The following is a 24,888-nucleotide window of genomic DNA, read 5'->3' on the forward strand; positions in this document are numbered from 1 at the left end:
AGTTTATGGTGTCTATGGCATATCCAGTTGGATATGTCTGGTAGCTAGTTGGAGATGTGACACTCGGGTTTTTATTAGCTATTCATATTCAGAATAACCTAATTTATTGTTTTAAAATTAATAATATGAGTCAAGCTTCCTATGTACCATTTTTGACTGATTCTAGACACTTCAGATAATCTATTGATTCTCTGCAAAGAACAGCAACTATCCCCAAATAAATAAAGAATCTAAGTGTATTGGAAAGAGCTGGGATTAGAAATCAAAGGACTTGAATTCAAACCCTGGATTTGCTCCTTGTTGCCTATGTGATGAAAAACAAGTCACTTCACCTTTCTGTGCTCAAGTTTCCTTATCTATAAAATGTAGAGATAGGATTATATAATATCTAAAGTTCCTTCCAGCTTTAAATCCTACAAGCCTACCTCATGATGTTTTTCCATTGCTCCCTCAGAATCACAGAATTATGGGATTTTCAAGTTGGAATGTGGCTTAGAGGTCATCTGACTGTAACTCCTCCCCTACCCCCACTTTGCTGATAAGAGAACTAAATCCAGAGAGTAAAAATGACTTGCCCACAGGTACACAGTTAGATCTGATTCCTTGGCCTCCTTAATAACAGAATCCTCTTCTTCTAATTCCAAAACTATTTTATTTTTCTTGACTGGCTAGGCTTGATGGAGCTGATGATTCTGCAGTGAAAACCATGAAAACCATCTTTTATAAGAGGAAGGGACAGGCCCTTGGAGGCATGTCCCACAGTCCCTAGATCCTGGGAAATTAATTTGAAAAGGCCACAAAGAGAACTTTTCTAACATACTGGGGTTCTTGCCTGGTGGAGAAATTCAATGCGTGTGTGTGTGTGTGTGTGTGTGTGTGTGTGTGTGTGTATCAAGGCAGCTCTGAAGTATAATATCCAATTATAATACTTAATTTTCAAATTCTACTCTGTTGTGAGGAGTGATAGCACATAAAACACATACAAAATCATTACAAGGAGAGTGACATACAGTTTTCTCTATTCATGAAGAACATTGGAAAAGAAAAATTACTGAATTTGCAGGAGTTGGAATTCAGGCTAGGCTTGGGGCTACTCTTCTAGAGAACTTATATGATTAAACACATGTGGGATGCTAAAAAAAGATCTGTGCAATTTCCATTTCTAGAAACTGCTCAGTGATAAGATAGGATCGTAGAATGTTAGAATAAGTTGTTTCTGGTGTTGTACCCATCAAGGAATATTATCTGATCCTACTATGGGTAAGATGCATCTTCTTAAAGAAAAGACTTTCAGGCTCTGTCTTGCTCTGTTGAGTAGAATGGTTTTAAAACAAGTCAATATCAAGAAACTCTTGTATTCTCTGAATCTTTCAGGCCATTCTGTGACTGTAAAGATGAGGTTGGTTGTAGAATCTAATTTACCAAGGGTATTTCGTGACATTCTCCTGAAGGGTGTAACCTTCTTAAAGGCTGGGACTGTGTCTCATACAGAGGCTCCATGCACATAGGAATTTTTTTAAAAAATTGTTTCTTTTGCTTCGTTTTTTGTTTTTGAATCCCCAAAACCCTACACAGAACCTGCGATATAGTGAGAAGCCAATAAATGATTATTGAATTAGATTGGTTTAGTCCATACTGTGACATCTCAATTTTGTACATCCCCAACACCTGTGTACATAGAAGACCATTAACAAAGTTTTGTTGAATTGAATGAATGGTTGGATGAGTCTTTTAATAACAACTTTTGTTTTCCCCCAGGACTAGACAATGACTTCCTTGCTGTTTTGTGTGACTATCCATCTCCTGACATCAGCCCACCTATATTTCGCCGAGGAGAGAAACTACGTGTAATTTCAGAGTAAGTTCCCTTCCCTGCAACTCCCATTCCTAAAGCATTTTAAAGCATATAAAGTTTCTCACAGCAACCCCCTGAACTCAAAATGTGCATGATCCCCATTACACAGATGAAGAAACTGAAGAACATAGCTGTGAATTGTTCATAGCTAATGAGTTGCAGAACTGACTGAGATATGAATCCAGGGTTACTGAATCAAAATTCAGCATTCTTTCTCCAACAACATATTACCTTTCTTTAGGCTGAAATAAAATAAAATGATTGAATTACTGGAAGAAAACAAAGCCATTGTTTGAGTTCCCCATTCAACTAATGGTTTCAACACTGTTGGTGAGAAGAGAAGAAACAAATCCCACTTTGGCAAAATCACAGAATCACAGACGTTTTAGAGTAGAAAGGAACCTTAGCAGCCACCTAATCCAACCTAGGTCCCCCAGAGAATCTCTGCTACAATGTACCCTGCATCAAGTGCCTGTTGACTGATGGGTTGCATTTGATCATCGTTGAGGTTTCTTTCAACTCTAGGAAGCTATCTATGATTCTATGGTAATGAAGGGGAGAAGCAGTGTTACATAATGGAGAGAGTACTAGATTAAGAATCAGAAAGATCTGGGTTCAAATCTTGCCTCAGATGTTAATTAGTCTATGACTATTACCAAGTCATTGAACTCTCTGATGCTATAAAATGTGTGTGTGTGTGTGTGATTATACCTTTAGCACCTACCTTACAGAATTGTGAAGATTAAATTAGATCCTGTTTATGAAGCACTTGGTAAAATTTAAAGCACCTCATACATATCTGTCATGACTATTCCCTGCCATTTCCTAGCAGCATGATCTTCCATAGACTAAATCTGATTATTTGTATTTCTATTTGTACAGTGAAGGAGGCTGGTGGAGAGCGATTTCCCTCAGTACTGGTCGAGAAAGTTATATTCCTGGTATGTGTGTGGCCAAAGTTTACCATGGGTGAGTAAAACTCCTAAACCCTACCAGCCCAGCTCACAGGCATGATGAAGTTTTGTTTTCTTTTTAGCTTATAGGGATTTTATAGGAAATTAAAAATCAATTACATATCAAGAATTTAGAATGATACAGCAGTAAACACACCCAAATTACATGGCTGCAATTCTCTAGCTTCTGACCAGGCAAATGATAGCCTGGAAATGGACAATAACATGGGATGGGAAAAAAAAAACCAAGGTAGATTCTGTAGCCTGAACCTTTTTGTGCTCAATGGTACAGTGGATAGAGCTCTGGGTCTGGTGTCAGGCAGACCTGAGTACAAATGTGGCCCTTGCTAACTGTATGACTTTGGAAAAGTCGCTTAGTCTCTGCTTGCCTCGGTTTCTTCAGCTGTACAATGGGGATAATAACACCACCTACTTCCCAGGGATGTTGTGAGGCTCAAATGAGAAAATATATTTTCAAAGGACATAGCACAGTGTCTGGCACATGGTAAATGTTATATAAATGCTAGCTGCTGTTATTGTTATTATTATATAATTCCTATGGGTCCACAATTTGCTTCTGGTGGCAGCCTCCTAGACTCCAAGAAAGAATATAGAGTTGCGGGAATGATGGGAAATTGTAGGAATTCCAAGATTACTATACTTACATTTCATCAGGCCTTCATGAAGGAGAAAAGTAAGGAGAAGGGAGAAAAGAAAGGAGAAAAGAGAGAAGGAAGGAAGAAAGAAAGGAAGGAAGGAGGGAAGGAAGGAAGGAAGAAAGGAAGGAAGGAAGGAGGCAAGGAGGGAAGAAAGAGAAAAAAGAAAGAAAGAAAGAAAGAAAGAAAGAAAGAAAGAAAGAAAGAAAGAAAGGAAGGAAGGAAGGAAGGAAGGAAGGAAGGAAGAAAGAAAGAAAGAAAGAAAGAAAGAAAGAAAGAAAGAAAGAAAGAAAGAAAGAAAGAAAGAAAGAAAGAAAGAAAGAAAAAGGAAGGAAGGAAGGAAGGAAGGAAGGAAGGAAGAAGGAGGGAAGGAAGGAAGAAGGGAAGGAAGGAAGGAAGGAAGAGAAAGAGGAAGGAAGGAAAAGAAACAGGGAAGGAGGGAGGAAGGAAGAAAGAAAGAGAAGAAAAGAAGGAAAGGAAGAATGGAAGGAAGGAAGAAAGAGGAAAAACAAAGTGAGAGAATGCTTGCTTGCTGGTCTCCAAAAGTATTGCATTTACATTTAGAGAAGATCCTGGCAACCTGCATTGCCTGCTACCATGGAGATCTCATAAGATGATGTCTAAAAAGGTCTTACATTTCTCTGAAGAGTGTAGCTAGATACATCTTCAGTAATGATTATTCAGTTCAATTTAATTCAGTAGCTTTCTATTTGGCATCTATTCATGCATGTATTTTTCTGCTAAGTTATGAATAATTGTATTATATGTCTGTCTGTATGCATCTATGAATATATGTATGTATCATATGCTTACCAAGATGGATTGCCTTTTGGTGATGAACTTCCCCAAATTTAACTAGCCTGAACTTCCAATGATAGATAATAAAGTCTGTTCCTGGACTTGTATCTAAAGTCTGCCCAGTTTAGTAGGATCTGATGGAACCTATGCTCCATCAGCATGGTGTATGAGAACCCAAGGTCACTTCCATGGCATTGTGAAGCATTAAAGGAGGATTTTTTAGTGTAGGAGAGACAAAGAGTTATGTCTTTCACCAGCATTCTTTGATGCCTCAGATCTGAAGTGGAAGTATGTATTTACATGTTTATGAAATTCTGTGTTGTAATGTTTTTATCGCATATTGTAACACAAACCACTTACTAACAAAATATTACCAAATATGGGTCTGAACCATTTCTGCTAAAAAAAAATGAATTTAGTATCTAAAATGTTGGTGCTCAGATGAGTGCTACTAAAAGTACTTAGAGAGGTTATCTTCTTAAACAAGTTAAAGGCTCTATCTACAATCTAATGTATGGGAAAATGAAATCACTAAATCATAGCCTTATGGGTCCTACTCAGCTGGCTAAAAGATCCATAATTTGTTATATAGGAACAAGAAGGAAGATAGTGTGGTATGGTGGAAAGAATCCCAACTCTGGAATCAAAGTAACTGGGTTCAAGTCCTATCTGTGATACTTGCTGCCCGTGGGACCTTGAGAAAGCCATATATTTTCTATAAGCCTCAGTTTACTCATCAGTAAAATGAGGGGAATAGATCAGATGGTCTGTGAAGTCCTTTCCAGCTCTAGAACTATGATCAAAAGGAAATCATAACAAGAGTGATGATAACCTACATTTATATAATACATTAAAGTTTACAAAGTGTTTTGGTCTTTGGGAATCAGGGGACATCCATCAGTTAACCTTTGCCATTTGCAAAATTCTAAAATTTACTCATTCCAAATTTGTAGATTCTAACTTTTTGATAATTTGGTCTTAGACTCAGCTGATTTTGCCTCTTGGGTTCTGAGGATGAGTGATGTGAGGGTGCTGTTGTTCGGTCACTGAATCCATGTCTGACTCTTCATGACCCCATTTGGGGTTTTCTTGGAAAAGACACTGGAGTGGTTTACCGTTTCCTTCTCCAGATCATTTTACAGATGAGGAAACCGGAGTTTGTCTGGAGTCACATAGTTGGTAAATGTCTTAGGGAAGATTTGAATTCAGGTCTTCCTGACTCCACATCTGGTGCTCTATCCACTGTATGACTATTACAAAGTCATTGAAGTCTCTGATGCTATAAAATGTGTGTCCTCCCTGATGGGAGGATAGAGGGAGCTTGGATGTACAGAGAATGAGAAGGAATTTAATGGGACCTTTCTTGTTTTCCAGTTGGCTCTTTGAAGGATTAGGAAGAGACAAAGCTGAAGAGCTTTTACTGCTGCCTGACACAAAGATAGGCTCCTTCATGATCAGAGAAAGTGAAACTAAGAAAGGTAAAGAAGACCAAAGGGTGCTTTTTTCTTTCCATGATGTTATCAGATTTTTGTGAGTTTCTTTCCCGCTTGACTCATTATGGTCCTTCATTGTCCCGTCCTCCTACACCTTTGGAAACCATATCCAGAGCTGGTAAGCTAATCAGCTACCTACACAGTGCCTAAAGTAGCCGGCGAATACGAAAGTCACGAGAACTGGAAATATAGAGAGAGCAGAGTGGAAACAAGATGGTGAGGGGAAAGAGAGCCATGCTGGTTCTGAAAGAGACGTGAGAGCGGGAAGAAACCTCAGACCAGAGAATGCCAGCACTAGAAGGACCTTGGAATATAGAAAGTGAGAACTAGATGGGATCTAACACCATAGAGTACTAGAACATAGACGTGAAAATGTCAGAAGAGGGAGAAGCCACCGAATGTTACAGAGTAAGATATAGAATGTTAGCATTGGAGGGGGCCTTACACTGTAGACTGTTAGAACATGGAATCAATTAGAAGTAGGGAAAAGGAACCCATTGTGATTAGGTGAGCCTCAGAGAAATAGACCAAGCAAGCTGATTATTTCTGGCTTTCTACATAATTCTTTTTTTTTCTTTTTTTTTAGAGGGGGGAAGACAGGGCAATTGGGGTTAAGCGACTTGCCCAAGGTCACACAGTTTTGTATTAAGTTTCTGTGGTTGGATTTGAACTCAGGTCCCCTGACTCCAGGGCCTATTTTCTGTTCACTGTGCCACCTAGCTGCCCCCACCATTATTATCCTTACATATGCCAATGACCAGTGGTAAGTGGGTGAAGATGGAGATAGTAGAATCTTGAGAAAAAAAAAAAGATTATAGTGCTACTATTCATTAGAGAAGGCCTTACATTAATTATGCAAAGTAGAGAAAACCAGGAAGCTCTGTTTTAGAGCATGTTTTCTATGCAATTATTTGTAACTAGAGGAAAAAAAAAGAAGGGAATTCTAGGATTTTAGAATTAAGAAAAGGATTTTAAGGGGTCAGGCATCCCAGGGTCATGCTAGTAAATGTTTAACTACTAGTCACATAACATACTTTTCATTTTAGTCTTCAGTATTATTTTCTCCATCATTTCCCCAAATCTAGAAAATCAGTAAAACAATAAATCAAGCCTTAATTTGTAGCTTTTATGGATTTCTGATAGGTAAATACTCACACTGAATTAAAAAATTGACCCTTATGATCCAGTTATAGCTGGCTCTTGTACATCCCTGAAGAACCTTCTCACCTCTAATTTTACAAATGTGAAAAGTGAGTCACTGATAAGTGAGGTGACTTGTCCAACATCACACTGGTGGCAGAACTAAGATTCAAATGTAAGCCTTCAGACTCCATACGCAGTGTATTATACCATGGAGTCTTGCCATGTGACTTCCTTTTGGATGAGGGTTGGACTAGATGTTTGCTGAGGTCACTTCTAACTCTCAAATTCTATGATTCCATGAGATAAGAAACCTAGGTTCAAAGTCTGCTTTATAAACTTAAAAACATGGTTAAACATCCTAACAGCTCAGTGCATCAGTTTCCTCAACTGAATGGTAGAAAATATAGAAAGTGTTTCTTTTTAAAGGAAAGTGCTTTGTAAACCTTTAAGTATTATATAAGTGTGAGTTATTATCAGTAATAGTAGATGCTTAAGAAATTCATTTATTCATTCATTCCCTAACAAAATATTGAGTGCCTATGATGTTCAAGAAATATACTAGATAGGCACTGATTAATCTTACAGAAGATAAATTATTAAGTCAAAAAGCCCAAAATAATATTGCTTCCAAATATCTAAAACTTCCAAGTATGGCAATATTAAAAAAAATGAAAAATCTAAATTAAAACAAAAGTAAAACTGCTAATGGAAATCCCAAAGGAGTCACAAAACTCTGGTGCCCTAACTTTCATTAATTATTTCCACATCAGCATGCTTGCCCCACCTGTGCTAAAAATAAAGTTGATCAGCCCTACATGCAATGAAGCAGTCCCCAGAGAAGTAGGTTCAGGTCCTCTGGGTATGTATGCAAAATTTTTCTTGTATTTTCCACTTGTCACCCCTGACTGCTTACAGTACGTGAACTTTCAGGCCCTGTTGACGTTCTGGGAAAATACATGCTAGGTTTTATAAAGTAGAGCTTGGGCAAAAGATGATATAACTGGGCTTATACAGAACCATCAATATAAATGCTTCTAGCTGAGAAGGACTTCAGAGACTGAGCAGTCTCATTTTACAGATGAAGAAACTTAGGTTCCGGGAGGTCCCAGTATCAGAGAGGATCATGGGATTTAGAGCTAACAGGAATTATAGAAATCATCTAGTCTAACCATCCCCCCGTTTTGTAGATTTGAAATAACTTCAAGATCCTGCTCTCCCCTAACCCTCTTATCAAAATTGACCCCCTCACATCATAGAGCATGTCAATGTTCGTTTTCTACACCCCTTTTTTTTTTTAACCAATCGGGGTTAAGTAACTTGCTCAAGGTTACACGGCCAGTTATTTATGGGTGTGGTGCTGAGTGTCTGAGCCCGGGATTCGATCTCCAGGTCATCCCAACACTGGAGCCGGTGCTCTTACTCGCTGAGCCACGTGGCCGCCCCTTCTACACCCTTCTTAAAATTAAAAAACACCATTAACAATAACAACAAATAAACGATGAAAATCAAATCCTTGATTAATCTCAGTCAGTAACAACTTTCTCCCCGCGGACCTGACAAAATATTTGTTTTGCTCCTCTCTGGCATACTTGGCACATGTTACAGGTATTTGCACTTGGGTGTCTAACTTGAACAATTCTGTAAGTTTTACACGAGTCTGAATTGGAGTTTATCAGATTTTGGCATCCTCCCTTGCACCTGTCAAAGTACTCTGCACAAAAGACATTTTTGCTAAAGTTATGAGGTCACTGTTTTTTGAATAGGGTGATTGTGCCTTCAAACAAGGGACAAACCTTTTTAAGGTTCTTTTTGTTTTTCTCATTTTGTCAAAATAAACAGCAAAATGGACCCCAAATGGATACTTGTTAGCATGAGTGGCATTGGATCATTGATTTAGAACCCAAGTGAAATACTTACTTCTATGGCTGGCACATAGTAGGTGTTCAATAGATATTTATTGACGCACTGACTCTCACAGTGGCTTTGCTTTTTAAAATTATTTAAAATTAGCTTAATTTAAAATTATTTTAAAATGTGTTATTAAAAATTAAAATCTAATAAATAAAAACAATAAAAATTAGTCCAAACATTTCATTAATATCTATCAACTTCTCAAAAGCAGAAGAACATGTACAAAATAAGATAATAGAGTGGTTGGTCATTTAGAGAAGAGTCCGTGGGACTTATTTAGGCTTGAGTGACAAATTCCAATTCAGCCTGATTGTTGAATCTCTTAGCTATCTGGCAAAGTAGCTGTAATGTAGGCATACTTTGTTTCATTATCTTTTGCTAGATGTTTCTATCATGCTTGCCACCGTATTACCTAGGTACCCAGGAAAATGTAAGGCTAAATCTAGGCACAGAGGCACAAGGTGAAATATTCTTTTTAGATATGGCTAATGTGGTGATTAAAAAAATAAAACAAAACATTTGCTTGATTGTACTTAATCTGCTACAAGGGAAAATTTTACTGGCTTCAAGGTTTGTGGTGAGGGAGAGGAATCATTTGGAAATGATAGTGATGTAAATAAAATAAAAGAGCAAGAACAAAGTTCTCAAAAAAAAAGTAAAGCTAAAGTTAAAATATGGGAAGTCAAAAGTAAGAAATAGGAAGAAGTGGTGGGAGGCCCCACCAAAGTTAACTTGGAGAGGAAACTGTGTAGTCATAGGAACTGCACTTGGAGTCAATAGGGTTGAGTCCAGGACCTGACTCTGACTTCTTTGAGCTCAGTTTCCTCATTTGTAAAATTAGGAAGTTAGACTAGATGAGCTCTGATGGTTCCTTCTGCTCTAACATGCTGGGATCTGTGTTTTTGTGAAACTGCATTCTGAAGAAATGGAGACATGTCCAAGGTCACACAGCTAGTATGACTAGAGCTGAGACCTGAATACAGGTCTATTGACTCCAAGTCAATGGCTCCTTCAACATGGCCTCTTAGTGTTAACATTGACAACCTGGGGTTGAAAGAGGTGGGATAGGAAGAGGAAGTGGTCTCTTTCACAGAGATCTTCAAGTCCAAGCTGGACAACTTGTTAAGGATATCGTAAGGAAAGATTGCTGCTTCACATAGGGGTTGGACTAAAAAAGTGGCGACAAATTCAAATAGAAAGAGGGGCTACTAAACCATTAATAAGGATCCCTACCCATATATTGACTTAGAAACTCTACATGTTAATATCATCCATGTTTTAGTGTAGTCTCATTTATTTTGTTAACTATTTCTCAATTACATTTTAATTTGGTTCTGGCCGTGGCATGTTTGACACCTCTGGGTTTAAAGAGATCTGAGGTTCTTTTCAACTCTGAAATTGCAGGAATCTAAATAGGAAACAGGTTGTCATTTCACTCCCCTCTCAATTGAATATTAGAGGGAAACGTCATATGGACAAGGTAAGTTCGGTGCTGGCAGAGTTGGCGATCTACCAGATTAAGGCTTCAAGATAGACTATTAAATAGCAATCTAATGGCTGGGACCCCTACCAAAATAATTTAAATCTGCTTAAAAACAAAAAGAAGGAAGGAAGGAAGATCAAGAGACAAAGAAGGAAGGAAAGAAGGAGTGAAGTAAAGAAGAAAGGAAAGAAGGAGGAAAAGAAAGAAGAAAGAAAAGGAGGGGAGGAAACAGAAAAAAAAGAAAAGAAAAGAAGAAAGGAAAACACAATACTGCATGTGCTGGTCTCAAAACCCAAAGACAAGTCTTTCTCATATGTGTACTTAACCTTACTTAATATCACAAATAGTAATTTCTCTCAGTGAAAGATTTCAGGCCCTACATACAGTCTTAGATCACTGCCAGATGTGCAGCAGTAACCAACTTTGGGTACCAACTGTTGGGAAGGTTCAAATTTCACTAAGAACTTACCAGAAATACACCATTGAATAGTTCAGAAAAAAACCTAAACTATCAGTCTAAGATGAAACAATTTGCTTGTCCTTTGTCTTGAACAAAAATAAATTAAATACAACTGTTTTTTTTTCCTCTCTCTGTCAAGGTTTTTATTCACTATCAGTGAGACACCGACAAGTGAAGCATTATCGCATCTTCCGTCTACCCAACAACTGGTATTATATTTCTCCAAGACTCACCTTCCAATGCCTGGAAGACCTCGTGAATCACTATTCTGGTAAGACAAACCATTAAGTGACTGGTGACAAGTTTTACATCTGGAACCTAACCACATCTGTTAGGAGCAGAATTCACTGAAGCTACTCGATCATTTCAATGAATACTCTCAGTTTGTTCTTGCTCTTTTTCCTCCCTTCTAATATCCTATTCTTCACTTCCTACTCCATCATTCAAAGCTCTGATGCTCAAGTTTCTGGCTATCTATCCCATACCTTCTTCTAAATACTAGTGACTTAATCTACTCACATATATATCACTTTACAAGAAGCCTATTCTCAAAGCCATGCTTTGAACTATGAAGGATGAATATCATTAGACTTATTTTACTCACGAGGAAACTTAGACACAGAGAAAGGAAATGACTTGGACAAAGTCATAAATAGGTATTGCAAAGGTCTAGAATAAAACCCTACTTTTCAAATTCATATTCTTATAGTCAAGTGGTCCTTTATACATTTGTGAGCACCTTTTTCCAGCAACTCAGAGTTAGATAATGCAATATGGTTGCCTACATTTTATAACTGAGGAAACTGAGGCTCAGAAGGATGACGAGACTTTCTCAAAGTTATTAAGTTAATAAACAACTGAACCAATACCCCAACCTATGTTTCCTGAATTGGAATTCACTGCTCTTGCAGTCACCTTTTTTAGGATTTCACAAAAGACCAGACCAACTGATCTGTAAAAGTAGTTCATTCATTCAATATTAGTTAAGCACTGACTATATGCAGAGAACTGTGTAGACAGAGATAAAAAGCTTAGGAGATATATAAAGGATATATTACTCTAAGGGAGATATAAAAGTTAGATAAGACTAGAACTTCCCCACTTAGAGACTGTAGTTTGGTAAGTGGAACACATACTCAAATGTTTAATACACAGTATTGAAAAGTTAAGTGACAAAAGAACCAAGAGACATGTAATATTAGGAAGCTGATGCCACCCAGGAACATCAGGAAAGACTTCCAAGAGGAGGTGGCATTTGAGTTGGGCTTTAAAGGATGCCGGAATTGAAAATGTTCTATCGCTGAGCATTTCTGTGCTCATCTAAAGCCCTATAGAGAGACCACGTGGCATAGTAGAAAGTACTCAGTATCTGGAGTATCAGTCTCAAGTCTTGACTCTACCATTTTCCCATCTGCGTGATCTTGAGTCAATATCTTCTCTCTGAGACTCAGTTCTCTGACCTGTAAAATTCACAAATTTGCTCAGGAATCAATTTCACTATTCTATTTATCTAAGAGGAAAATGCTTTATAATATTGGAGCTGGAAGGATCCTTGGAGATTATACAGAATGATGGAAAAGAGAACAACTGGTTCTTTAATCAAAAAGATTTGAAAAGACAAAAGTGACTATTCATCTATATGGCTGCTTCCTCATCAGCATAAAATATTTATGAAAGTGGCCTACACATATGATTAAGATACACTTGAAAGCAGGAGAAGTGAGCCCAGGCAATGATTCCCTGTATCAGTCTTCCTTTCAGTGGTCAAATAACTGCCTGAGAAGTCCACTAAAGGAGACATATTAGTGTCCAGAAAATGGATATTAGGCTTGTTATATTATGCCTTGGTCAAACCACACCTGGAGTACTGAATTCACTTCTGGGAACCTCTATTTTAGGAAGAAAATTGATAAGCTTGGGTATGTCAGTCAAATGAGATAATGAGTAAAGTGCTTTGCAAACCTTAACAGTGTATATAAATTTTAGCTCTTATTATGCCAAGGGAGAAATGCCCAGGACGGTGAGGGAATTGGAAACCATTCCACTTAAGGATTCATTATTTGGGGGGAATGTCATGAGAGGTATTTTCAGGTATTTGAAATGTTGACACGTGGAAGAGTGAGTAGGCTTGTTTTTCTTGGCTTCCAATAAGTAAATATAAATACTAAGCAATTTCAGAAAAGAGGGAGCCCTAATAACTCGGAAGATGAGGATGTAGCCCCTGAGCTGAGTCAGCATATAAAAGCAGAAGTGGAAACCGAGGCTGAAGATATTTCGAGGTGGATTTCAGAATGACAATGATGAAAAGCATAGTAAAGATTGCAGTTATCTGCAATGGGCTGCCTCATGAGGTAGTGAGATCCAAGTAGCACACTGAAGGTCTTCCACTGGAGGCTGGCTGATCACTTCTGAAGAATGTTGTAGAATGAACTCTGGCGTATTTTATGGGCTAGATCTTTCAGGTCCCTTTCAATACCTTTCACTCCCCTAGGATTCTATAATTTTAAGAAGAAGATACTCCAGCCTGACTAGCTCATGCCTAAGGACCTTCCTTTGACAGTGCCTTCACAGTTTGCATTGGAAGGTTAGAAAGCTTTAGGCCAACTGACAAAGCCTCCCCAACTCCAACTATGTACAAAATAGCAATTCTCAAAAGCCATCTACTAAATCACAGAGGGGCTATGATCATTGTCAGTGTGGGAAATAGCTATTCTAATGAGATCACAGGGGGAAGGGTTGGATTTCACTGCATCATCTTCCTGACTGCAATGTCTTTATTAATTCTTTAAGTAAGACTCCCAAGGATCCATAATTTCATTGCTGTGTGTACCCTGTCTAATGAGGCAATCATAATCTCTATAATTTGGAAGTTGGTTCTTGGGAGTTGCTGTAGCAGAAAAATTTATTATCCTGTGAAAATGCTGGTAATGAGCTTTTTGGAACACAGAGAGGTTGGTTCTCCAACTTCCAACAACTGATGCACCATCTGCCACTGTGTGACTGTATGGTGCCACACTGCTATATGGTGCAGTAGAGTATAGGATGTGAAGTGAGAAACACCTGCATTCTAATCTTCCTGCAGGCATTTAGTAATATAATATGATAATGTAGATTTTCTATTCCATTATAGCGTATGTGCTATTATATGTGTGTGTATAAGATTTAAAGTTGGATGAGACTTTAGAGATCACCTAATTCAACTTTCTTGTTTTAAAGATGAGGAAACTGAAACATAGAATAATGAATATCTATCTATCTATCTATCTATCTATCTATCTATCTATCTATCTATCCATCTATCAATCATCTGTCTATCTATCCTTCTATCTTTATCTATCTATCATCTATCTATCTATCTTCCATACATATATGCAATATCTACATATTATATATATATATGTATACACATACATATTTATTACCAGATTATATTACATATATATAATTACATATGTATATGTATGCATGTGTTGTTGTTGTCATTCAGCCATTTAGTTGTGGTAAACTCTTCATGACCTTGCGGACCTTTGTCTATGGAGTTTGCTTGGCAAAGATACCAGAGTGATTTGCCATTGCCTTCTCTAGCTTTATGCAGGCAAGGGTCAAGTAACTTGCCCAGGATCACACAGCTAGTAAGTGTCTGAGGTTACATTTCAAAGTGGCCTTTCTGACTCCAGGAGTGGCGATCTAAATATATCACCAGGCAGCTGCTATATATGTATGATACATATATATATACTATAATTATTATATCTGATATATATGTATATGTATGTGTATAGGTGTATTTATTATTTGTTAAAAGTGACTTCAGAGATCAACTTTTTAATGTGTGAGTATGTGTGTGTGTGTGTGTGTGTGTGTGTGTGTATGATTTAAGACTAGAAGAAACTTTTTTTTTTCATTTTAAGGCCCAAGGTCACATGAATAGTAAATAGCAAGGACAAGATTTGGACCTAGTTCCCTTGAATCCAATAGAGTGTTCTTTCTACCATATTATATGGTCCTGTTTCCAGAGTTCAGTCTTACTAGTAACACTGATTGTCAAGAAAGATTTTAGTTTGGGGTTTAAAGTGACCAAATTTAATGGGGAATCTGTTATCTAGAAAGGTGTAATGTGGCTGTTCTACACTCAGTCACACAAAATGCATGAGAAGGTATGTCCTGTAGTAGATTTGCAAATTTAATTAGCTCAGTTCTTTCTCCACATCCTCATCAGCACTATTGCAATACCCCTTTAATTGTTCTCTCTGCTCCCAGGCCTTTCCCATTCTACCCTATCACAGAGTGGCCAAACTATTCTAAGGCAGAAGTCAGATCATGCTTCTCTCTGACCTAAAAAAAGTCTTCAGTGGTTTCTTATTGTCTCAAGGGCACAATATAGACTCTTTAGCCTAGCATAGAAAGCCTTTCACAATCAGACTCTCTCCTAGAGATCTGGCCTCAAAGGTAGGAAGATTTGAATTCAAATTCTGACTCAGATACTAGTGTGTAACCCTGGGCAAGTCACTTAACTTCTTAGCTTCTAGGCAAATCTTTAAAACTAAGATGCAGAGAAGGTGCCAATCTGCTTTGGAAGAGGGCATTTTCTCACCCAGGAGCTCCTTACACTAATGAAATTCCATGTGTAGTCCTTATCCCCCATCCAACCTTCTCACACCCCATGAATCCTCCAGACTAGTCTACCAGCTGCTTTTCAAGCTTGAGATGCCACTCCCTAGTCCCATGCCTTCACAAAGACTATCTCCCATGTCTGGAATGTACACACTCCTCCATTCTAAGCCTTTCCTCATCCTTCTTGTGTTTAGTTGTCTCTCTTCCAAAAATTACTTTGTATTTCCTTTCAGATATCATTGGATCTGCCCTCAGTAGAATGCAAATTCCCTGAGAGAAGGACTGTTTCATTATCTTCTGTGGATTTTTTTCTCTTTTTTTTTGTTTTTGGAGGGCAATTGGGGTTAAGTGACTTGCCCAAGGTCACAAGGCTAATTTTTGTGTGAAGTGTCTGAGACTGCATTTGAACTCAGATCCTCCTGACTCCAGGGCTGGTGCTCTAGTCATTGTGCCACCTAGCCACACCATTCTGTGGATTTCTAGTACAGACTAGCACATTTCCATCTGGGTAGCAGGGCTTGATTGGATTGAACTGAATTGTTTTGCTGAAGCTGTTAGTAAAGTATGGCATCTTCTCTCCCTAGTCTTCCATCACCTTTCATCACTCCATATCATCAAGTTCCTTGGGCAGAAGCTGCTCAGAACATGGCCCCTGGAGTGGGGAAGGCAGAGATGGATAGTGGAAAATGAACAGGCATTTTGCCTGTCACTAGGGGTCTTCATTCAGGCACTGGTTGGCCTCTTTGGGGCAATGGAAGGATCTCATCCATTGGACAGGCATCCAACTGGATGACCCCTTGGATCTCATCCAACTCTTGGATTCTTTGATGCTGTGAAGCATGTCAGGGGGTTCCCTGGGATTTCTGGCTTTCTGTAGTTACTCCCCACCCCCATGACAGCTAGAAATCTAGCAGTGACAAAGAAGTAATAGAAGAAAGTGACCACAAGTGAAAGAGGAAGGCAATCCTGGAACAAGTGAATTTGCCCAGTGTTTATAACTGAAAGTGTGTTCTGGTGTTTGGTTTTTTTTTTAATGACAATCATTTGAAATGTGTTTGAACCACAAGATTTACATAGTCAAAATCAAACACAAATACAGGTTGGCCCAGTAGAGTTCTTGTAAATAAAGCAGGCTATGGGACCCTGGAGAGGGGTGTGGTGTCCCTATTCCCTTGGCCATTGTTTGACTACTAATACCACCTCTCGTGTCATTCCCTTCCATTCAGCAAACGTTTATTAAGCACCTGTTGTGTGCAGAGCATTTTATGGTTCTGGGAGAAATATAAAATTCAGATGACACATGGTCCCTGAAGTCAAGGAGTTTGTTATGTAGACAGGGAATAAGAAATAAATATAGATAAACTACAGTACATGATACATGATAAACAATTAAAGACATACATAACAAAATGTGTCAGGAAATGCTTGTTTCTCTAGTTTCTTATTGCTTTTAAGGGAATGTTCACATTGATTGTTTCATTTATTTCACTAGTAGCCATTATCAATCAATCTGCTTAATAGATAGAGCTGACCTTGGGATCCAGAAGAATTGAGATCAAATCCTCCAGACACCAACTAACTACATGACCATGAGCAAAACACATAACCTCTCACATTCAGTTTCCTCATCTAAAGCAATCAATCAATAAATAAACATTTATTAAGCACCTGCTATGTTCCAGGTACTACTAACAAGGATAATAGCACCTACCTGATAGAGTCATTGTAAAGAAAAATGGGGTTACAAATGTAGAAAAGCGCTATATAAATCTTAAGTAGTTATATAACTGCTATTATTATCATTGTTATTATTCCATCAACAAGCATTTATTAAGTACCACTATGTACCAGACACTGCACTAGGGTCTGGTGATATAAAGACAAAAGTGAAATCTTCCTTGTCCTCAAGAAGCTTGTAGTCTATTTTAAAACATAATCCCCCCCACCCAAATACACGTAGGTAACTTATATTCAAAAGAGAGAGACCACAAGAACATTTATTATTATATACAATGGGGTAGGATCTGGACCAGTGATTTAATTTGTAAAGTGAATTTCCAGATGAGGAAATTCCCTCCCCCCACATTCAAATCAGCATCTTTTCTTCAAGCATAGAGATTAAATGACTTGTTATCTGTCAAATATATGTATCAGAGACACACACCCCCCCAGATCTTCTTAGCTGCAAGAATAGCTCTCTACCACACCAGGACACCTCAAGTATATGCCTAATGCACAAAGAATGAATACAAGGCGATTTTGTAAGCATTGTGGGATAGGGGGTGCTCGCAGCCGGAAACCCCTCATATGGAAGGCAGCACAAGGCAAACTGAAGGAAATAAGAGATTGCAAGAAACCTTAGTGATAAGAGAATGGATTCAAGCACCAGGGACAGCCATTGAAAGGACAATGGAGATAGGGAATGGGTCACCCCATGTACAGAGCCATAAGAAGGCTAGTATGGCTGCATCACAGAGTGCATGGAGGAGAGTAATGGGTAAAAATGTAGCAAGGGGTCAGGTTACACTAGGTAAAGCATAGAAAAACAGTTCTCAAACTTTTTAGTCTCAGTACCACTTCACATTTTTAAAAATTATTGAGGACTTCAAAGAATATTTGTTTATGCGGGTTATATCTATCAACATTTACCACATTAGAAATGAAAACTGAAAAAAATTAATCAGTTAATTTAAAATAACAATAATAAATCCATTACATATGAACATAAATTAAATATTTTAATGAAAAGTAACTATATTTTCCAAAGTAAAAAATAATTAGTGAGAAGAATGGTATTGTTTTGCATGTTTTTGCGAATCTCTTTAATGTCTGGTTTAATAGAAGACAGATTCTTATATCATCTTCTGCATTCAATTTGTTGCAATATGTTGTTTTGGTTGAAGTACATGAAGAAAATCTGGTCTCAAAGATATGTAGTTGGAAGGGGGAGGGGTATTTCAATAGGTAGATAATATCTTAATCTCATTACAAAAATAATTTTGAGCCCCCAAGGATCCTCCTAAAAGAGTCTTGGCCACCTCTAGGTATCGTTGGATCGCATTTTGAGGATTGCTGCTACTGAGCATGTCAAAGACATTTGGCAGTTTTTCAAAGACATCTTGTAGTTATCCCTATATTTTTGAAACTCTCATGAAAAAGTTTGAACATACAAAAAATTCAGAATCTACTAAAGGCAGTGGGGTTTAGGGGTAAGAGAACAAGACTGGGGCTTAGGAAACTTGGGGTCTAGTCCTAGCTCGCTGTTAATTTGCTGTGTAACCTTGGGCCAGGTTCTTCCCATCCTGGGCCACAAGGTCATCAAATTCAAAATGAAGGGACCAGAGGAAATGCTCCCTAAGGTCCCTTCAAGTTTTTTCTCCACTGTACATGTAAAGCCTTGCTGTGCAACTCTGCATTATACTTATATAACATTATATAAAGTTTTATCTGTATTTATAGCTTATTCCTTTCTGGACCAAGGAATCTAAACTATTTCAACTTCCAAGGTCTAGTGACATAAAGTAAGAAGGCATTTCTATCATCTTTGATAAGTATAAACAATGACTTTGTAATCTTTTTCTTTCTTTCTTTTTTTTCTGATCCTGGATTGCACAGTTAATTTTTCTATCTTGACTATCAAGACTTTCTCTCCCATGTTTAATAACCCAGTCACTTCAATTTTCATCCCATAACAGATTTAATGAATGAAGAAAGGGGTATTCTATATTCTAACATTCTATATTGTAAGGTCCTTTCTGGCACTAACATTATACGTTCTATGATCTACAATTTTATGTCATTCCAGTTCTAACATTTTATGGCAGGTGATATGAAATTGGCATAAAGATTATAAGCTTTTGCCAACACTGTTTTTTTCTTAAATGAATACAGAAATTTGTTTATAAAAAGCAAAACACTTATTGAGCCAGTGTACTTGGGGGTAAGTGAGAACATGGGTGGGAGTATGCCCTCCTGCTCCTCCCGACTCAGGTGTCTCCCTCAAAGCCAGGACATATACGCAATCTGTCACCTAACTTCTCATTCTGTTAGCAACTCTCTAAGGCTGTAACTTACAAAGAAAATGCCAACCTTCATTGGTAGATGGAGTTTCTCACCATGGAAGTTCCTTATGCCAACAGAATCACAGGTCTGGTCCCAATCCCTCTGCCCTGATGTTACACAGGATTTCTTTCAGAAAAGATTCCATGGAGTTGCAAGTACTATTCTCCACAAGAACAAGTACTGGTCTGACAATAATTTTTCTCCTCAATCCTGATCCAGTTTCCACAAATAATTTCTCTAGTATGAATGTCAAGACTTCCTCTCCCTCACTTAATAAGCAGATCATTTCAATTTTTAACCCATGACAGATCATTATTAAAGAATCAAATCCAATTCAGTTTCACTGGAACCTCATGGCCCAAGCTTCTATTTCTTGGCTAGAGATATTGGTCATTAATATTAGAATTAGATGTGGAAGTTATACCTACAGTTGTTCACTCCTCTCAAAATCTAGATATCCATCAGTCATAGTCTATGTAGAAAGCTCATGTTTCCATAGGTTTGTAAAGTATTTTCCTCACTATGGCCTTATACAGTAGATTGGGGAAGTATTATTTTTCCCCATTTGACAGATGAAGAAACTGAGGCTGAGAGAAGTTAAATGTGTTAACCATGCTCACTTGGCTAGTAAACCTTGGAGCCAGGATCTGAATACAGGCCATCTATTTCCAAGTCCAGCCCTCTTTGTATGTCACCTGGCTACCTCCATATAGCAAACTCATTGACAGCACTCAATAAATACTAGGAAGAAAAACATGTCCAGTCATATTGGGAATGTGTTTGCTTACTAAAGAGCGGTGATAGATTATCTTCAAAGACAGGGCAGAGTTTAGAGATGTAAATGGACGGCAATAACTCAGACTCCCAGTATTTGGCTTCTAAGTGTTTACATTAAGACTATGTTGGTCTTTTGCCTGGAAAAAAGACATATGCTATTTCCTGGAATCCATACATACTTAATGAGATGGAGCCAGACTCCTTTCCTTCAAATAATGGAACAGACTAACCCAGGGTTTTGGAATGACAGAATATTATTTTTAAATGTTCTTGGAATGATGAAGATCCTAGTAAGTCCAGATGTTTAAATGATATAGGAATTTAGGTACTGCCCAGTACTAGTAATGGAAAAAAAAGTAAACTACTTAATTTAACTATTGTCCTCTTTGAAAATGGTTGGAATAGAAGTGAAGACATTTCTTTACTTTACTCCCTCTCTCCCTCCCTCCCTCTTTTCCTTTCTTCCTCCCTCCTTCCCTCTCTTCTTCCCTCTATCCTTGCCTCCCTTCCTTCCTCCCTGTGTACTTTCTCACTTTCCTTATATTCTTTCAAGTTTCATTTATTCATTCACTCATTGATGACAAAAAATATTTATTGATCACCTTCTACACATATATCACTGTGACAGAATTGTCCAAAAGTGGAATAAGTGATTTTGAAAAGTAGTTAATTTCCCTTCACTAGAAATCTTCAAGAGAAAGCTAAATGACCACTGTTCAGTATATTGGAGAGAGGATTCCTGCTCAGGTGTTCTAAGACTAAATTTTAGCCTGGATGTGATTCCCCTTCCAATTCTAATTACCTAACTATGACAATATATCTCCAAAGCAAGTCACTTGAACAATCACCTCCTAAAATTGAAGTGCACAGTTCCTCTTTGAGGTACCTTTTTCCCCACTCAGAAAGGACCAGGACTAGTAAAATAACAACAGTAATAGCAATTTATTGACTATAAGGCATCTTTTCCTGTCTCATAGCATAAAGGGGACTCTGGGTTCTCAGAGGCTTTGATAATAGAGTATAAACTCAAAAAGGTCCTACTAAGATGGAAAGCCTTGGAGTTTGGGCCTAGCAAAAAATGGTATGACTGTTGTCAAAGGACAGAATGGCCTTCAGAAGATGAGGTGGTTTAGTCCATCACAGTTGATGTAAGACATAGAGGAATTGTAACCTACATTAGGAGAGGGGAAAACCCATCCTGGAGGAAAAGTGCGGCTCTCTTGAAGTGGCAAAATGATTAAAATTTCATATTTGGATCTTGCCTATGAGGTATCTAATGCTGACTTGGGAATATGCAGTAGGTAGAAAGATTTTAGTATTTTTCCCCACATTAATCATAAAATTATGTATTTTATCTTCTCAATAGCACAATGTCTAGGTCTGTTCCTTCTGATTTCCTAAGCATAGTGAATTCATGGGCTCCACCAATGAAAAAGTTAGTGAATTGAATAAGATGACCTTAAAGACTGCTTCTGGCTCTAATATTCTATGGTTTCCTAGTTCAATGAACTTACCAGACCTGCTTTGTTGACATCATTTAGTTGGGTGGCAGTATGAGGTACAAAATGCTGGACTTAGAGTCAGAAGCCTGAATTAAGTTTCTGCTTCTGCCATTTGCTAACTGTGATAGCCTAGACAAGTAATTTCCCTTCTCTGGTCTTAATTTCCTCATCTGTAAAACAGAGAGAATATCTGCACCACCTGCTTCACTAGGGATGTTGTGACAATCCAAAGACTTAATGAGCATTGAGTACTTGATGCCCATAAAGTGTCCTTTCTCTATTCTTTCACAATTTTGATACCTGCTCACACTTTGGATTTTTATGTCCCCTTCCTCAGAGGTGGCTGATGGGCTCTGCTGTGTGCTCACAACACCCTGCTTAACTCAATGCACAAGTGGCAATGCGGAGAGGGCCTCGGGATCGCCAGTCATGATGCGCCAGAAAAATTTCAACTGGAAAAATGTTGCCAGGTAGTATTTCTTTGTGTAAATAGAATGATGAAGCGGAGGGAAAGAGCTTTTAGTGGAAAGAATTAAAAGGCACCTGATATTTTGGTGGGGGCTGGAGGTGGGGGGTTGGAGACAGTATGGTATGATGGCATAGGGAGAGCCAGGCCTGGCAGGCAAGTGAGCAGAATTCTAGTCCCAGTGCACCTGCAAACTGACTCTCTCACTTTGGGAAAGTCTTTCCACCTTTCTCTCTGGACCTCAATCCAACCTTCTCATTGTCAGATAAGGAAACATAAGGAATAGAACACTGCACTTAAAGGGAAAAGATTCAGGATCAATCAATAGACATTTATTAAGCACTTACGTACCAAGCACTGTATTAAGTACAGTTAGGTTAGAATTCCAGTTCTGTTCTTAATTAGCTATGTGGCTGTAGACAAGGAATTTCTCCTTTCTGGACTTGAGTTTCTTTACAGAAAGATAAACAAATTAGATGATAGATAGATATTGTTGATATGTAGATAGACATAAAAATAGATGATAGAGATAGATGTAGGTAGATGGATAGATCGATGTTGTTTGTTGTTATTCAGTCATTTCCATTGTGTCTGACTTGTGATCCCATTTAGGGTGTTCTTGGCAAAGGTACTGGAGTGATTTGCCATTTCCTTCTTCAGCTCATTTTACATATAAGGAAGCTGAGGCAAACAGGGTAAAGTGGGGCCAGATTTGAACTCAGGAAGATGAGTCTTCCTGATTTCAGGACTGTCACTCTATTCACTGTACCACCTAGCTGCACTAGAGAAAGAGAGAGACAGAGAGAGAAATAGAGGGAGACAGGGAGATACTAGAAAGAAATAGATGAACTAGAGAGACAGAAAGGCAGATAAATGATAGATAGGTAGAAAGATAGATAATAGAGAGATAGAACTAGATGATAGATAATAGATGATAGGTAAATAGACAGATAGATAATAAGTAGAAGGATAGATGATGGAGAGATAGAGATAGCTAATAGGTAGATAGATAAGTGATGGAGATATGTTAGGTAGAAAGCTAGATAATAGAGAAATAGAGATAGATGCTAAAAGATAGAAAGAGATAGATAGATGGATAGATAGAGATAGACAGACAGATAGATAGATAGATAGATAGATAGATAGATAGATAGATAGATAGATAGATAAATAGATAGATAGATAGATGGAAGACAGACATAGATAGATAGCTGGAGCTTTTGTTAAAGCATAGTGCTAAAGGTTAAGGATACAAGTATAAGCAAGCATGATAGACCCTATCTTTAAGGAGACTGCCTTCCAGTGGGGGAAGACAACACATAAAGAAATACTGCATGTCATGGAGAATGGTGATGAGACCTGGAGAAGTTGGATGGAGGCCAGGGCCCCAGTAAAAAGTTGATCTATCAGATCAACAGGTCATGGCATGGAGACTGCAGGAAGTAGGGTGGAGGACTTGACCCTGGAATATGTTGATAAATGTTTAACAACTGGCTTTCCAGAAAAGAAAAATTGTACATGGGACACACTTTTCAATTTAATCTGTATCATTAACATTTTCTGCATCCCTTTCTTAAATCTAGACAACCCACAGAATGATAAATCAAAGATTGATTTGTAGCATTGGCCAATTTCCAGGGTGTAAATACTCACACTGATAATTTAAATATCGCTCTCATGAGAGGTATGAGCTACTTCCATGATACCATTGCCTGGACCCTACTGAGACAAGGCAAGAAGCTAATGAGGAAATTAGATGGGATGATGTCTAAGGTCCCTTCGGTCACTTTTGTTTCTGTGACTTTTGCTTCCATGAGACTGGGAAGAAGTGCACTACAGTGGGAAGAGAGATGCATTTGGAATCAGAGGGCCTGGGTTTGAATTCTGCTTCTCTTATTATATTTGTAGGCCCTTGAACGAGTCATTGCTTAACTTCCCTGACTCTCAGTTTTTTCATCTGTAACTAGAGAGATAGATAACTTCTATGGTCCCTTTCCAACTCTAAATCTATGCTCCTGTAGGTCCAGAAAAGTAAGATTCCTTACTCAGGTGCACATGGCTAATTGCCAGCCAAATCAGGCCTTTATCAAAATTAGGACTGCTATGTTACTAAGTCAACTGAAAAACTAATCAAGTCTCTCTTTCTTTCTTTCATCCCTCCTCTCCATTCTTCTCACTTTTAACCTCTCTCCATGCATATGCAGAGTTCAGTCTAACCCTGATGGAGAAGCAAACCACCTGGAGATGGACGAGTCACTCTTCAGCTATGGTCTCCGGGAAAGCATTGCCTCTTACCTCTCCCTGGCGGGAGAAGACGGCTCTTCCTTTACCAGTGACCGGAAGAAGAAAAGCCACTCTCTGATATATGCTGGCAGCAAGCGCAAGAGTGCCCTGTTCTCTGCTCCTCAGTATTTTGAAGATTAGACTATGACCCAGAAGGGAACACAGGACTGAATTCACCTCAAAGCAGCTGTGAAGCCAGGAGGCCTTGGGCTGCCACCGGAAGCAGAGAAACAATGGACACATGGATGACTAAAGTCTCAATCTGTAGCCCACTCCTCATTGGCTCTCTAACTTCCCCCAGGTCAACAAAAGAAAAATATCTCCTGGTGGCTAGAGAGTACTGTAGATATTACTGTATGTTAAATTATAACTTAGTCATACACTGGATCACAAGAAGGGAGTTGAATGTGTGTGTGTGTGTGTGTGTGTGTG

General features: G+C 38.3%; 2 protein-coding genes across 4 annotated transcripts in view; one reads left to right on the top strand and one right to left on the bottom strand.

The window, feature by feature from the left end:
• SLA (Src like adaptor) overlaps positions 1-24,773 on the top strand; it is a 103,941-nt gene extending 79,168 nt beyond the window's left edge. For all 3 annotated transcript variants that reach the window (XM_069081278.1, XM_069081276.1, XM_069081275.1), the window contains 6 exons: positions 1,759-1,858; positions 2,738-2,824; positions 5,637-5,740; positions 10,892-11,023; positions 22,045-22,177; positions 24,378-24,773. In XM_069081278.1, coding sequence (XP_068937379.1) covers positions 1,759-1,858; positions 2,738-2,824; positions 5,637-5,740; positions 10,892-11,023; positions 22,045-22,177; positions 24,378-24,597 — 776 coding nt within the window. In that variant the 3' untranslated portion in view covers positions 24,598-24,773. The remainder of the gene's footprint in view (positions 1-1,758; positions 1,859-2,737; positions 2,825-5,636; positions 5,741-10,891; positions 11,024-22,044; positions 22,178-24,377) is intronic.
• The window catches only part of TG (thyroglobulin), a 382,541-nt gene that overhangs the window by 127,532 nt on the left and 230,121 nt on the right, over positions 1-24,888 (bottom strand). The window lies entirely within an intron of this gene.

The sequence above is a fragment of the Petaurus breviceps genome, unplaced genomic scaffold (genome assembly GCF_028583685.1).
Source record: "Petaurus breviceps papuanus isolate PSGF00001 unplaced genomic scaffold, PetGlider_PUasm1.0 98, whole genome shotgun sequence".
NCBI lineage: Eukaryota > Metazoa > Chordata > Mammalia > Diprotodontia > Petauridae > Petaurus > Petaurus breviceps.